The 15,814-nt window shown below is 45.8% G+C and overlaps 1 protein-coding gene across 2 annotated transcripts in view; it reads left to right on the top strand.

Moving 5' to 3' along the window:
• Positions 1-15,814, top strand: part of INPP5A (inositol polyphosphate-5-phosphatase A) — a 257,164-nt gene that overhangs the window by 72,861 nt on the left and 168,489 nt on the right. For both annotated transcript variants that reach the window (XM_055800651.1, XM_027784683.2), the window contains exons 3-4: positions 8,473-8,573; positions 11,182-11,269. In XM_055800651.1, the coding sequence (XP_055656626.1) occupies positions 8,473-8,573; positions 11,182-11,269 (189 nt within the window). The remainder of the gene's footprint in view (positions 1-8,472; positions 8,574-11,181; positions 11,270-15,814) is intronic.

The following is a 15,814-nucleotide window of genomic DNA, read 5'->3' as shown; positions in this document are numbered from 1 at the left end:
ATGTCAGATCAAAGGAAAAATATATGGGCAAACAAGAAGTTTCAAGAGCATCCAAGAAGCTGTTTGCAAGGGAGGGCTGTAGGGGCACATAGAAAGGACTTCTGTTGATTGATTTATTTAATTAGGGTTTTTTTTCTTTTCACCTCCTCCTTCTCCACTCCTTGTACTTCTCAGCTGCACTGGGCCTAGAGTCTGGAGTGGGAGGAGTTCAGGAGCTGGAGCTATTGAAAATCTTTACTAATTTTAGTAATGATCTTCCTGTAGCATTCATGGCAGATGGTCATTTTAGGTGAAAAAGTGGAGGCAGAGGTGGTTGGTTTTTTTCCCCCTAATGCAGTTTTCCATGTTGCTTAATGTGTTTGACAGTATTTAGAGCCTATATCTGTAGTAATACAGAAGTTAAAAGTTTACATAAAAGTTAAAGGTCATGTTGGTATTGCTGCATGGAAACTTTGTGTGTTACCCTTTTTAAAGAAAGAAGAAAGAAAGAAAGAAAAGGAAAAAAAAAAACCCCAAACCCAGAAAGGAACATCACCCAAAAAAAAACCCCACAACCACTCAGAAAGGTGGTGGTTTAATTATTTTAGTGGACTTAGTCCTGTTTGACTAGAAAGTATGACTAACCCAAACGCTGTGTTACAGACACCAGCAAACCTTGCCAGTTTAGATTTTGGGCCTTTTTCCGTTGGTGCATTTCCCTCAGGTGGGTTTGTTTGGGGTTTTTTTGTTTGTTTCTTTGAAGCTGTAGCCTGACAACAAGGTAGTGATGCCTGCCAGCGTGGTGTGAGGTGGGCAGGGAGGAACTGAAGCCCCCGCAGCTGCTCGCCAGGGGAAGGCGCGGGCACGGCTGGTGGCCCCGGGGCTGTGCCCGTGCTGGGTGCCCACACTGGGTGCCTGGCAGCCGGTAGCCAGCCCGGCCCTGACATCACAGAAACTTGTGGCATCCTGCGCCTGCCACGAGCAGAAAATGGGTCTCTGGCACTTGCCACCTCCCTCTGCTCCACGGAGGAGAGACCTCTGTGGTGGTGGGTGAGCAGCCCGCCTGCTGAAGCAGGGTGGTGGTGGTGGCTCCCCAGACCCCACTCCCTACTGCCTGTGCCACCCCTGTCAAGATGCTGTAGGTGCCATGTCCTCGGGGAGCGGGGCCATGGCGAATGGCTGTTCAGGGAAGTTTATTCACGGCTTTTATTTTGCAGTGTACACCCCAAGTAAATGCCTCTGGTGTACTAGTTTGTGTAGGTTCTTTTTTTGATAGTGTGTATTAATGCATAAACATAACCTGTACTTGGAAGCATGTTTTTCCCTTACTCTCAACTTTTCTTACTGTTTTCTGTCTCATATGCTTTGTTAGAAAAAGACAACAAACCAAAACAAAAAATGCACCCGCCCCCCACCACGCATGCCCCACCACCCCACATACACACCAAAAAACCCTATCTGCTTAAGCTGACAATTTCTCATGTATGTGCTTCATCTGACTTTTTGGGGGAACCTCCAGGATATAATGCTTTCTACTTCTCTAAACGAGACTTAAAATACTCATGTCTGAGTTTGAAAAAATAAGTGTATGTACATTCTGGTAGTATGTTTTTTTACAATGCTGTGTCAACTGCAGGCTTCAGAGTAGCGATGGTTCTGGTTTGGGCACATTTAAAGGGCTCTGTTTTGCCTGTCCTTCAAAGGCGGCTGGGGTGGAGAGGCATGCATGAGCAGACCGAGGAGCTCCCCCTGGGAGAGACCAGCCAGGCTGGGGAAGGAGGGGTATCAGAATGGGATGCAGACTGCAGACAGCGATGGGATCTCTAAACAGGGAGGAAGATGCTGGGCACTAGAGTGTGGGTATCCTAGAGCTGGGAGGACTCCCGACCTGTGGCAGAGCCCTGCCGTGAGTGCAGGTCTGGGAGTACCTTGGGGCAGAGTAATAGGGGAGGGTGTAAAGCTGCTTATCTGGCTGATGATAAATTGTTCCTATGTTACTTTGTAAGGGCTTAGGAAAAATCCCTTTATTAAGGAATTACTTTAAAATGACTCTATGGTATCCTTACCAGTAAAGAGCTCCAAATGCCAGTTGTGGAGTCACCTCTGCTGTGCATAGCTGACAAGTAATTGCAAGTCAGTCTCTTCCTGTACTTAGTTTACTGCATACCAGTACCTTAAAATTTAAGTAGCAATTGCTAGATAATGACTTTCCTGGCTGTGGTCATGCTGTGGTACGGTAATGAACTGGAGGTGATATTCAGCTGTGGATGCTCAAAGGTGCATTGAGGCCATGCAGCAGTGACCCATTCACCCAGGCTTTTCTGTCTTTCAACAATGACTTTATGCCCCCGGAGCACAGTTCTGACTTGCAGGCACAGCGGGAGCACTTCTCCCCTCTGTAGGTTGGATGCTAGGGGATGCTTTGCTTGTGAGATGAAGGCTGTTAGTAACGGTTCCCCTGGAGAGCCCTGGGTGCGTCCTTGCCCAGCGCTGTCCTGCTGTGGGGCGAGGGCAGGTCCACACTGGCCACAGCAGTGGCAAATCCCCTTCCCCTCCCCTCACTGTCCCCCTGTGGTCCTCTGCCTCACGTGCTTCGCTGATCTCTGCTGCTCAACCAGTGAGGCAGATGGGTTGCTACCAAACCTCTGTTGTAAAGTCTTGGAACAACTCGGATCAAGTCTGTTGGGTTGTTCACATAGACAGACTATAGATAACATCACTAAATTTTCCTAGATAGGGGGACTTAACTCAGGTTCCACAGGCAACCTTATTTTCAGCATTTCTTAATTATAGAACACTTTAAGATTTTAATAATGTTCCTGTGTCATGGCTGAACGGTAACATCAGGCGTTTCACGTCAATAGAAGACAACCCTGTCTCAGCGACAAGGAATTTCAGAATGTTTCAACCAGAAAACCCCACTATGGCTGTCATCAGACTCTTGTATCACATAACAAGAGCTAGGAGTTGGATTTGTCAGCTGTCACATACAGAAATACAAGGAGCAGGCTTATCTGAATGGCTGCTGCTTGCTTATGCTCTTGTATAAATATTTGTTCTTTTTTTTCCTTCTTCAGACTTACAGAAATTTCAAATACTTGGAGTGCATTAGGACCACAAATGCTAAATTGACTTGTACATATTGCACACTTCATAAGCAAACTAAAGCTCATATTTTGATATTTTGACTATATTTTTTTAAAATAAAAAAAAAAGTAATCCTGGATATGGGAGATCAAGGCTCTAGTTCCTCTTCTACCTTGCTTGGATCGAGGTCTAAAGATGATGCCTTCGCTCCTGTGCACGCATTACCCTCTGAGAGCCTCATCCCACCGTTGCAGAGCTGGGTGGCTGTGTAGCGTGGGGCAGGGCTCTCCCAGCTCCTGCCACAGCTCCAGCAGACCTTCACCTGCTCTGCCCTGCGTCACGCCGGGCTTGGGGCACCCCGGCTGCAAGGGTGCCCTGCTCCACCCTGTCCCCTTACCTGCCCCCTGTCCAAATAGACAAAGTCCTGTAGGAATGGAAAGAGGTGAACTTTGTATCTTTCACCAGTTTTACTTTACTGAACTATGTTGGAGCATCTTGCTCAATTACCCATATCCCCAAATCCACCACCTAATCATAGCTTCCTTTACACTATTTTTTGTGTATCCAGAAATAGAGAATAAGGCCCAACTTGGTAAAAACATTGTGCTACTGTAGATGCAAATTCAGTGTTTATGTGATCTTGTATATGATCTTTAACCTCTGGCAACTGTGAGTTTTCAGCTCTGAAGCATTCATTACTCAATATTAGGTACTGCTTGTTCTTTTATAACAGTAGAAAACTAGTAAAACTTAATGAAGCGGAGCCAATTTGCTCTTAGTTGGAGGGGATTTATTATATGAAAGGATGTAACTAATATTCAGGTATGTTTTTTTGGTTTAACCTGCAAGGAATGCCATGAAGGCCTTTCCATTGCTTATTAAGCTAGTGCTGTTTACTCATTAAAAAATGGCATATATTTTGATTTTGGTTGGTTTGGGGTTTTTTTTATGTTGTGGGGTTTTTGGGGGGGTTTTTTGTTTGTTTTTTTTAATACCTGCTGTGATTTCGAGCTCAAGGATCTGAATGTCAACAGAAAACCTGTGTCCTGCATCTTGGTTCAGAGTCTGACATATTTTCTGCGGCTGTAGCACAGTAAAGTTGTTCTCCAGTGTTTTCTCAAGGCAGGGCTCCACATTCAAGGTTCCCTGTTACTCATCATCCATGAATGTGAGATGGCTGATGCCTAGATCTTATTTGAAACAATTTATTTTACTTTTTTCTTATCAGTTTATTAGTTTTATTGGCTGTGTAAGAAGATATCTTAATGAAGCAAACTGTTGTAACCGTTAAAATTAATAACACAGTGTGCCAGCATGTGTTTTTTGCAGTATTCGCAATAGGCAGTCACTGGATGTGTTGCTCTGAAAGAGTAAGACTTGGATACATTTGCTTTACAAGATTAAATAGTTACAACTGTTTTCTAATTATGGTAATTTCATAGCGCTATCCAAGTAGATAAGATCAGGACTTGGAAGCCAAAACTGATTTGGAGCAATAAAGTACATGGAGAGTTGGGACTGCATGTTGTTTGGGGACCACAAATGACCCTTGTTATAAAGTTCGATTTCACAGGGTGTGTTTGGTTAATATTTATGTCCAAGATAGTGAAGAAAATGAACCAACCAGTTAAACTTCATAAAGATGCTTGATTATTAGTTCATTGCTGGTGGATTCTGTGATTGCAGGCTGCTCTCAGGTCGTCCCTTAAGGCAGTGCCTTAGGAAGAAAGGAGCATCTGTACAGGGACACTTGTTTCCATTCTGCCATGTCGTTCCCATGCTGTGACTGTGGGCAGAGCCTCCCCTGTGCCACGGGCCAGGTGACATGTACCACAGCTGGTGCTGCATGCCCCTGTCAGCTGGAGCACCCAGGGAGCCCACTCGGGTGCCCATCTTGCTGCCTGCAGGTCGTTAAAGTTGAATGCTGTTGCACATAGAAGAAGTTCATCTTGGACTTTGGTTTTCATGGCTTAGCATGGCTCTGAAGTTTCTGTTTAACAGTTCTTCTGAAAATTAAAGTAGGCATTCTAGACTTTTTGGAAATTGGAACATCTTTCCTGAATGTTGATAGTTGTAGCCAAAAACTGCTTTTTGTATGTTGAAAACCAGTTTAGATACAAGACCTGTTCAGTGCTGTGTTTGGTGTTGGACAAATTATTTAAGAAAAACTCTCTCAACAAAGCTTTCTCTTAATTGCTTGTAAATCTATAAAATCAGCTAGTATTAGTGTAAGCTTTCGTGGTAATATCAGTGTCCTGGTTTCAGCTGGGTTGGACTGAATGACCTTCTTAGGAGCTAGCACAGTGCTGTGTTTTGGCTTTGATGTGAGACTTTTCAGTTCCTCAGGCCTTGTTAGCAAAAAGGCTGGAGGGGCACAAGGAACGGGGAGGGGGCCCAGCCAGGCCAGCTGACCCAAACTGGCCGAAAAGGTGTTCCATCCCATGGGACGCCGTGCCTGGTATATCTACCCGGGGGATGGCCAAGGGGGCAGGTCGGTGCTCAGGGACTGGCTGGGCATGGGCTGGTGTGGTGAGCAGTTGCATTGTGCACGACGTGTGCCTTTCTTCCTTTCCCTCTGGATTTTATTCTTTCCTTTCCCCTTTTCATTATAACTGTTATTGTCGTCATAGTTATTACTGTTCTTTTTTTATTCTATTTCAATTATTAAATTGTTCTTATCTTGACCCTTGAGTTTTGCATTCCTTTCCAACTCTCCTCCCCCATCCCTCTGGGTGAGAAGGAGTGAGCAAGCGGCTGCGTGGGGCTTAGTTACCAGCTGGGATTAAACCACAACAATCAAATATATATCAAAGGAGAAGTCTGTGCGTGTTCCAGTTGGGTATAATTTCTTGGGTTCCAGGTTTTTTGTTGTTTGGTGGGGTTTTTTTTGCCATCTTGTTCTGTAGTCCACTTTGTTTTTTCTCTCTTCTCCCCCTACCTTCAGTTGAATTTTACATTGGGTCCGGCTCTAGCTCATCCTCAGTCCTCGCTGATTATGGCCTGTTTTTAAAGCAAAATTGCTACACAGCATAGTTAGGCAGAAACTGGCATTAATGAGCGAACTAAAGCGCACAAAGATCCACAAGCATGTATGTGCGAGGGAATATTTACTTTTTTCCTTTAGATAGTAACACTTGTCAGTAGCTTACCTCAAAATGCTTCACTGAGCAGGTTGGTGTCAAGATTTGTTTCGATGATGGGGAAGACGAGGTACAGACAAGGAAGTGACTTGGCTGAAATCACTCAGAAACCAGCAGCCGTTGTCTCCTTTTTGCAAGTCTAATCTAGCTTAGATTAGAAATGCTAGACTTCACTGAATTTTCTGTGTTGTATGAATAGTAGCATGCTGTATTCCCCTTGGTCTAGTATTCATAAACTGTAGCCAGGCTTCCCCATGGTCCAGTTGGGGCTGGGCTCACCAGCTGTTCGACTGCCCACTCCCCAGCTGCTGGACCTGGGCTCGCCGCTGCTGCCCCAGCCCTGGGTGCACACCGATGAACAGCACCTGCCTTGCGGCCCGGGATGCCTGCTCCAGGCTCTGATGGAGAGCGGTGTCCGTGGGGCATCCCGGAGAAGTGATGTGTGGCCAGCCGGGGATATGACCTTACTGTCGACTCACCTGCTTGCATCCAGTGGCGCACGGGGCACGTGCTGCGGGGGGGGGGTCCTTCCAGCAGAGACAAGCGGTGCCATGTGCCGGTGCTCCTGGGTGGCGGAGGGACCTGCTGCCGGTCCCTTCTGCTGCACTCCCCTGAGCTGGCCCGCTATGCTGCCGTCACAAGAAGGGATGCATTGCTCTTGCCTTTTGCTCAATGGAAAGCGGCTGCATTTCAGATTTTGCTACTCTTTAATTCATTGCCTTTGAGCTTGATTTTCTAATGGCGTTTTTTGCATGGTCAGGAATGAGGAATTTTGCATTCTGTCATCAGATCAAATGACAATTTCTCTCTACCCTGGCTTAAAAGAAATATTTTTTAAAGACCTTTTAACAGTAATGTTAGTCGTTATTAATTTACATAATTAAAGGCATGTGACTGCAAAGGTTTATTGTGTCTTATCCCTTTCTAGAGTTGCAGGGTACCAGCAGCAAAAAAAATTAGTACAAAAGGAGAGCTATCTCTGTTATTTTTTCCAGTTATTCTTCACTGCAGTATGGTGAAGTTAGGACTCTTTCTGGCAATCGTGCCAATCTCCTGCACATCTCTGCCTGCCACCCATCCCCGGTACAGGAGTGGGGGAGGATGCTGTGTCCCGGGTGTGGTAGAGAGCCCCGGACCTGCTGGCACCAAAGCCTACAGGGAGAGGAGTTAGTTTATTATTCTGCTCAAAGCAGCTCATGGAAACCAGGCCATTATTCCTCTGAATGGCTGCACGGACAATGTGGCTTCTGTGCTGGGTGGGACTGCCGAATGCCAGCAAGTCAAAAATAACAGTGAATCGTATTTCAGATTTTTAACGTGTTATTTACCCTGTGTGCTAGCAGCAGCAGCACATATTGATTATTTCAGACTGTGTTGCCCTTTCAGAAAAAATTAAAATAATTCTGTAGCTTGTGTCCATTAATTCACAAATTGATAAGACATGAAATACAAGTTGTAGAGACTTAATACCCACACAGACATTTTTACATGTGTTGTTTGCAATGCTGAATATAGTTAATGCAGAGAAAATGTATTAGGAGAAAGTAACACTGAATATGTGTTTAAAGCAGCAACAAATTTATAAATACTATATATTTAATTTGGTGCTATGTGCCAGTTTTTTAGTATGATAATTGCATCCTAGTGCTGACTGTTTAGTATTTAAGATACTTGCTTTTTACAAGACTTAACACTTGAAATAGCATGATGGATTTATGTGCCTCCTGTATTAGATAATTTGTATGTATACCATAATGTGTGTGTTATTTAGATACTTTTGTAAATAAGATACTCCATAAATAAAAATATCAAATGTGACAGCTAATCAGTATTCTGTCATGAGCTAATATGAGATATTTTATAGAAGTGGAAAAAAACCCACTTAACATTAATTCAGGTGTTTGAACTCTCCCAGTTCCCAGACAAGATGTTTTGATCACGTCAGTGGTGTTAGGTCCTCTTAGAGATGAGTTGGAAGAGGTTATATATTTGCTTTAAATGCCTAGGAACTAATTCCTACTTCAAAAGAGAAAACACTAGCTAAAAATATTTGAGATAATTACTGTGTATTATGAGTCCTTTATGTGCATCACAGATGATGCTCCCCTTATTGCGTATTACACTTCTGCCAGCTGCTTCTCAGGTAACAGCTGATTACCCTCCTTTCAGAAATAACACATCTGGATTTGTGTCATTTATGTTATATAGTTATAGGTAATAGTTATGGATACAACTTTGTTAATACTTGTTTATCTGTTTGTTTCAGGTTGTACATGCACACAAGCCCCACTTCATGGCTTTACACTGTCAAGAATTTGGAGGAAAAAACTATGAAGCTTCCATGTCTCATGTGGACAAGTTTGTTAAGTAAGTGTGGTGGGTTGACTGTGGCTGGACACTGGGTACCTACTAAAGCTGCTCTGTCACTCCACTCCTCAGGTGGGCAGGGGAGAGAAACACAGGCAAAACAGTCTCAGCTTGGGGGAATTAAGTTTTAATTTATTGCCAATCAAATCAGAGTAGGGTAATGAGATACACACCAAATCTCAAAACACATTCCCTCCCAGCCCTCCTTTTTTCCTGGACTCAACTTTACTCCTGATTTCTCTCCCTCCTCCCCCTGAGCGGTGCAGGAGGATGGGAAACAGAGGTTGTGATCAGCTCATTGCATGGTGTCTCTGCTGCTCCTTCCTCCTCAGGGGCAGGGCTCCTCACACCCTTCCCCTGCTCCAGCATGGGGTCCTTCCCATGGGATACAGTCCTCCATGAACTTCTCTAATATGAGTCCTTCTCACAGGCTGCAGTTCTTCATGAACTGCTCCAAAATGGGTCCCTCCTGCGGGGTGCAGCCCCTCAGGCACAGCCAGCTCCAGCACAGGTCCCCTGCGGGGATGCGAGTCTTGCCTGCCGGCCTGCCCCAGCCCGGGCTCCTCTCCCCACAGGGCCACAGGCCCTGCCAGGAGCTGCTCCAACATGGGCTGCCTGCGGGGTCACAGCCCCCTTTGGGCATCCCCCTGCTCCGGTGTGGACCTCCATGGGCTGAGTGGCACAGTGTGCCTCACCATGGGCTTCACCTCAGGCTGCCAGGGAATGTCTGCTCCGGTGCCTGGAGCACCTCCTGCCCTGAGCTGGGTGTCTGCAGACGTATTCCCATCCCTCTGCCCCACTGCAGCTGCTATTGTGCAGCAACTTTTCTGCCTTCTTAAACAGGCTATCCCAGGGGCACTACCACCGTGGCTGATGGGCTCGGCCTTGGCCAGCAGCAGGTTTATCTCAGAGCTGGCGCTGGCTCCATCAAACACAGGGGAAGCTTCTGGCAGCTTCTCACAGAAGCCACCCCCATACCCTCCCCTGCTACCAAAACCTTGCCACAGCAAACCCAATCCAGTAAGTAACTGGAAAATTGTAGTACATAACGTGGTATATAATTCTAAGCAGAAGTCATTAGATGTGTAAAGTGGATAAGCTTCAAAATACTTTTCAACTTCAGCATGTCATATGACCTTGCAGAAGGAAGTGACTAGGCAAACGCTGTATCTTTGCATTTTTTAAGAAATTGGAAAGAGTAATTAAAGTCTTCTCTGGCCATGTACTAGCAAGGTAATCCTGCAAGATATGGAACATAGGTCTCTCTCTTCCCTGTCATCTCCGAGATGAAGCTTATTTTGTCTGATAATCCAACAGTTTCGTGTTTGGAAAGTGTGTTCAGGTGCTGAACTGGGTGTGAGGCCGTGCTCGTGGTAGGTGCATCCAGGGCCTGTGGCCGCAGTGATGGTTTTGATGGCAGGTGCCGCTGGGGCATGTGGGACAGCGATGCCTGTGAGCGCAGTGCACATCTCCGTAACAAAAACGTCCACTGGAAGTCAGGGTCGAGAGATGAGCTTCAACTTGACCGTTTGTTCAGGAGGGATCCTGCCAGAGCCACCAGCACATCTAATGCGCAGAGTCTGAAGAAGCGAGAAACACGGTTATTTCTGCACGGTGGCCGAGCCTCGGGGCAGGAGCAGCGGTGGGTTCGCTCCCGGCGGCTGCGGAGCCGCTGCAGGGCAGGGGCAGCCGTTCCCTCGGAGCACACTGCGGCCGGGAGGGCTTCTCAAACACACACACGAGAAAAGAGAATCGCTGCTGCTTGCCCAGCAGTTTCTCCGGGCGGGAGGCGGCCGGGCTGAGGCCTGAGTCTGCGGGGCCGAGCAGCCCGCCGGCCCGGGCAGCGGCACCGGCACCGCCGGCCCTTCCTGGCGGCGCTGCGGGGCGCGGCGGTCCTGCACCGCCCGCGGCTGGGCTGGCCGACCGGGGCGGCAGCGCCCCCTGCTGGAGGTGGGCGGCGGCTCCGCCACCCGCAGGCGCGGGCCCTGCCCGCTCCCCCGAAGGTGCAGCTCGGTGCCACCCTGGGGCACCGCGGAGCAGAGCTGTGCCTCCCAGCCGTGCCGGGGGCTCGTTTTGTTGCACCAAAATGCATCCAAATACCAAAGGGTGGTGGCCTCCATCCTCTTCCCCCCTTTCAGGCGTGCCCGGTTCCCTAAAAGCCGTCTCCAAGAGCACCTGACCCCGGCCTCTGTCGAGGCAAAAAGGTGTTTTGACGCCGCTGCGAACCCAGCGTGCCTGCCAGCAGATTGACAGCGTTCAGGAAACTAAAGCTCTAACACTGAGACCATAAGGCCTTTAGCATGAATCACCTAATTTTATGGAACTTTGTGGTCATTGGAGTCTCAAGTCCTTTGCACCTGTGTCCAGATGGCACTTAGGGCTTTCATCGTCCATGGTGACAGTGTAGCCGATGTGGTCAGCTCCAAAGCTTTGGGCAGGTGGCCATAGGATGGGAAACTTTCCTCCCTGGAAGTCACACCGCATTGAGGTGAAGGCCTGGAGTTCCTTTGGGTGATACTGGGGACATCACAGTACAGACAGCGATGCTAAAGCAATATGGTATCTTTGCACCTCCCTTTACATTTTCAATGTCTTCTTTCTCTTGTAGAGAACTGTTATCAAGTGATGCGATGAAAGACTACAACAGAGCTCGAGTTTACCTGGATGAGAACTATAAATCACAGGAACATTTTACGGTAAACTTCTTTATTTCACAAGCTTAGTTCAACAGATGGTGAATTTCTTTTGTTAAACTGTTTGGGGTTTTTTGATTGGTGTGGGAATGTGAGCTTTTTCCACCATGGAGAGGATTACATCGTTACTAAGATGGTTTACTTTGTCCGGTGTGTAAATGCTGGTTCCACAGAAGTGGATCCATTTAAAACTTAGTAGACTACCAGAATGCATGGAAAGTCTTTTGCTTAAAATTGTCTAAGGCTTTTTTTTCCCTCTAACAACTGACCTTCTCTGTGAATTAGAATTGCCTTCCGTTCAAGAAAGCACATTACTGTCTGACAGCCTGAGTTGGTGCCAGCTCTGAAGCATGATTAGCTGGCGATAGGGCTTGGCACGTGTTCAGGAGCTCACTCACCTATCGGGTCGTGAGAAGAGCCAGGGCACAAGTTTCCACTAGTATGAAAGTGATGTTCAGATAAATGTGCAAGATTGTGTGCAGAGTTGCCTTTTGCACAGAGTAGAAGTGATATATGATCGCTGCCAGGACTGTGCAACGTGCAAACAGGTCTGCGGTTTATTTTAGGTGATTACTGCTAGATTTTACAAGGAAGAGCAGCCCTTTACTGGTGAATCAGTGACATCTCCCTTGCCTCCAGGACAGCAGCTTACTTTTCCCATGGGATCCTGCTCAGTGGGTGTTTGGTGGCTCCAAGGAGCCCTGCTGGCCAGGCTCCCCAGCCGCTCCCAGTGCTTGGCGCTCTGCACGTGGGCTGGTGCTGCCTGGCAGCTGAAGGCAGTGACTGGGACATGCAGTTAAACAAGGAAAAGACAGCCCCCACCATGCACACAAATCCCAGCTTGGTAGTGCATAACCTAGGGGAATATGAACCTGGAAAGGTTTTTGTTTATTCATTTTTAATGACTCTGGCTAGGAGCCCAGGTACTGTGGAACTGGAGGAGAGATATCAGCATTTTTTTTTTCTCTTTCTCATCAAAAGGAGAAAAACAAGATTATCAGCTTCACTGAGCCTTAGTTGGACAAATCCCAAGTCAGGAATGTTAAAACAGTGTGCCAAAGATGTTCAGAAAGACCTGGTAGATGAAGGGCAGTAGTACAGAAATGTGTGTTTTGGAGTTGCTTATGGGTCAGAACTGCATCCTAATAAACCTGCTCACTGGCAAAGACCCCGCAGGGGTCCCATTGCAGTGCTGCAGCACACCTGCAGCAAGCACCTCCCAAATACAATGAGAAGAGCTGTCATGGGCTCTGACCTGATCTGCTTTCAGGAGAGGGTTGGACCAGATAATCTCTAGAGGTCCGTTCTGACCTAGACTTGTCTGTGATTATGGGGGAGAAAGGGATAATCATCTGTGATCTTATTTTGAGAAATGCAGTGTAGAAGACTAATGCAACCTATAATATCTATATGGTCACAGTACTTCTGAAGTTATTTTATGAGGTACGTTTATTTTTCATGCCACTGTGGTGAATGAAAAGGATCTTAATGAGGCTGACAGCAATCCTGGCTGTAGGACACGTGCTGTTTGTGCCTCTGAAGAGCTCTATATTTTGCAGAGTTCCTACTTCAAGAAATAACGTGGTTCCTTGTTTCAGGTACTAGCATTATTTTCTAGGCACTGTGCTTTCTTGCAGTATTCCCCAACCACCTTTATAATTCTCTGTTTCCTGTCATAAACATTACTTTGCATATCGCTTTCTTCTCATCCTGTATTTACTAAAACTAGGCCTTTCTGGAAAAAGAAATTCTGTCAACGTATTCAGTCAGTAAAGGGTGGGAGGAGGGAGGCTGCCTGTACCAGTATTATTTTCCATGGAAAACAGTCTAATCAAACATGTGTTTTTTACTATTTGATTAAATTACTCTCTGTTGAACTAATAACTATAAAGATGTAAAAAGGTTTGTAAAGCTGTTTGATGTAGCCCTGCATGACAGGCTGTTTGTAAATAACACTACACATACCAGTAAAGCGGTGTTAAATGGTTCGGAAATGGCTCCATTGGTCTCAAATGGCAGCCATAGCAGGAGGGAGGGCGTTTCCCATAGGAGCCCTCAGATCTTCTCAGATGTAGGCTTATGTGTGTTAGTAACCTGGCAGCAGGCGTAAAAGCACTGCCAATAGAATCAACATGTTTTTTGGGGAACAACGATGAGCATAGTACCACTGCATGTTGGTACGGTACCGCTGGTGGAGAGGGGACTCCCTGTCTGGAGAGGAGCGCTTCTGGAAGGGATGTAGAGGTTGTGTTGGGCAAGCTAGAAACAAGATCCTGTTGCGGTGCTGTAGTGCAAGAAGGAAAGCAGTCTTTGAAAGTGTAGTTAGTCGAGAAGGAGTATATAAAAGATGGTGATTCTGTCTCTGTATACAGACACAGTGAAGGTAGGTAGCATGGGTGTTCTGGCTTCCAGTTCTTGCATCAGAATTTTTGAAAGCATAATGAAAAGGTGGATGTGGCTCATAGAACTATGTTTCTGGCTTTTTTTCTGTCTTGTCTTTCTTTCCAACCTCTAAGAACCTTTCTGAGCTGAATCAATTCAGTGTGGAAAGCAAAAAAACCCCAAAAGTTGAGCAATGATTTAATTGCACTTTATGTTACTATTATCAGGAGAAAATGCTGTGTGCTAGAGGAATATTTTATACCTTCCTTGTTAGACTTGTAGCAGTAGTGGCTTGGAACAAAGCCAGCAAACCTAGAAAGGAGAGAGGATGCACCTTCATACTGAGCTTCTTAACCTTTTGATTCTTATAGCCTAGTTTTTGGTGCCTAATGCTGACAGCCCCCACACATAGTTCCTGAGACTACTGTCATGAATTAAGATTCATAAAAATGATTTTTTACACATGTGATTTGAAGTGGCAGTTCTTCAGCTCTTCTGTTCAGTCTGTGTTCATGTAACTTATGCACTGGGTGACTCTGAACGGGGATTTCATCACTGTGGTGTGTCCATTTAGGGTAAAGTTTTAGTCTTATCTCCAATGTGGTTTGGCTTGTATGATGTTACGTGTCTCCCTCTTTCCTCATTAGTTCTGTTTGATTGCAAAGTTCTTTTAACTTCTGTGGGCTTTTTTCCATCCCTTCTATGGCACAGAATTGGCAGCAGATGCTAGCCTTGTAGTTACTGTATTATTACCTCTCAATCTTTAAAATATAAACATTTATCACATATATTGTTGTATAAGGCTATTTGCTTTAGAAACAGAGAAGCCCAAGTAGTTACGGTTTGGCTAACCTATACCCCTGCTGCTCTCATATCCCTTTTCTAGCAGTTTTGGCAACACTTCTTCTGTAAGGCTTTCCTTGGCTGAGCTCCTGCAAAGCTAAATTAGATTTTGCTGCTTATAGTTACTCTGCTTGGCTGTGTTAGGAATGACAGTGAGATATGAGAAGAGGTTTTCAGTAGTCTGTCCCGTTCCAGCTCAGGGCAATCTAGGATGAGTGTTGAAAAATAAAAAATAAAAAAACCCCAAACAATATGGTAACGAGGTGTAACATGGAGTGATTTGGTTTTAAAAACTCTAAATTCACTAAGGATCAAAATGGTTCATTTTGCATCATTCCAGACACAAATTTTAATACCAGGTATTGTCATTTACAGTCATGTATACCAAATCTAAATGGTTTTAGGCTTGGCATTTGTGGGGAGAGAGGGAGCAGTGTTGTGACTAGGGAGAAAACTGTGGTGCTGTTGGTTGGCCCTGTTCTGCCATAGGTGATGGGGTGAAGCTGCATGGGAATTTGTTCCACTCAAAACTTAATAAAAAACACACATAAAGAAAACTCCAGCCCCTAGGGTAAGCAGTGAAGTGTACAGCCCAGGGGACGTGTGAAGATGCCGCTGGCCCCCTGCCAACTCGCAGCAGGTCTCTGGCCCTGGTGGGGCAGTCAGCTCTGTCTCCAAGGCAGGGGTTGGCAGGGAGTCAGATTTTGGCTGTGACTCTGACCTAAGGCTTTTGTTAAGGCCAAGCGTTGTGAGCAGCAGAGGTTTCATGGCAAGTGCGGGGCAGCACACAGGTGCACATGGATGAAGCAATTCATATCATGCATCAGAGATGCATGGTTTTATAAAATTTAAAAATGATCTGAAGATTAATCTCTTGGCAGAAAGGTGCTACATTAGAGTTACGCTTATCAGCTCTGGGGAAGGTGACAGCATTGGAGTTAAGAGCTCCCAGCAGTTATGAATGAGGTTTGTGGGTGACAACCTTTGCAAGCATAACGATGGCTTCCCAGAAGTTTCAGATTAACTAAACAGGCAGCTCTGATGCTGTTCCAGTTATGACTGGAAATACTGATAGCAAACGAGTGTGGACAAGCTGATGCATGTGCTAGCCAGAAATTTTCAGGTACTCGAATAGCTTCACAATGCTTTTTAAAATTCAGCCTCCTGTAAATCTCAGTTTAAAACAACAATACTTCTTTTGTCATACGAAACACAATCTAGAAGGTAGATCTTAGTTTCTGTTAGAGAATGTATAATCAGTGAAAAGACGGATATAAGACAACTGAAATAGGTAAAAGTCTGAGAAGCTGAGAAATTCAGTGC

Source organism: Falco peregrinus, chromosome 1 (assembly GCF_023634155.1).
Source record: "Falco peregrinus isolate bFalPer1 chromosome 1, bFalPer1.pri, whole genome shotgun sequence".
In the NCBI taxonomy this organism is placed as follows: Eukaryota; Metazoa; Chordata; class Aves; order Falconiformes; family Falconidae; genus Falco; species Falco peregrinus.
Note: the sequence above shows the minus strand (reverse complement) of the source record. Positions and strands in the feature narration are given on the sequence as shown.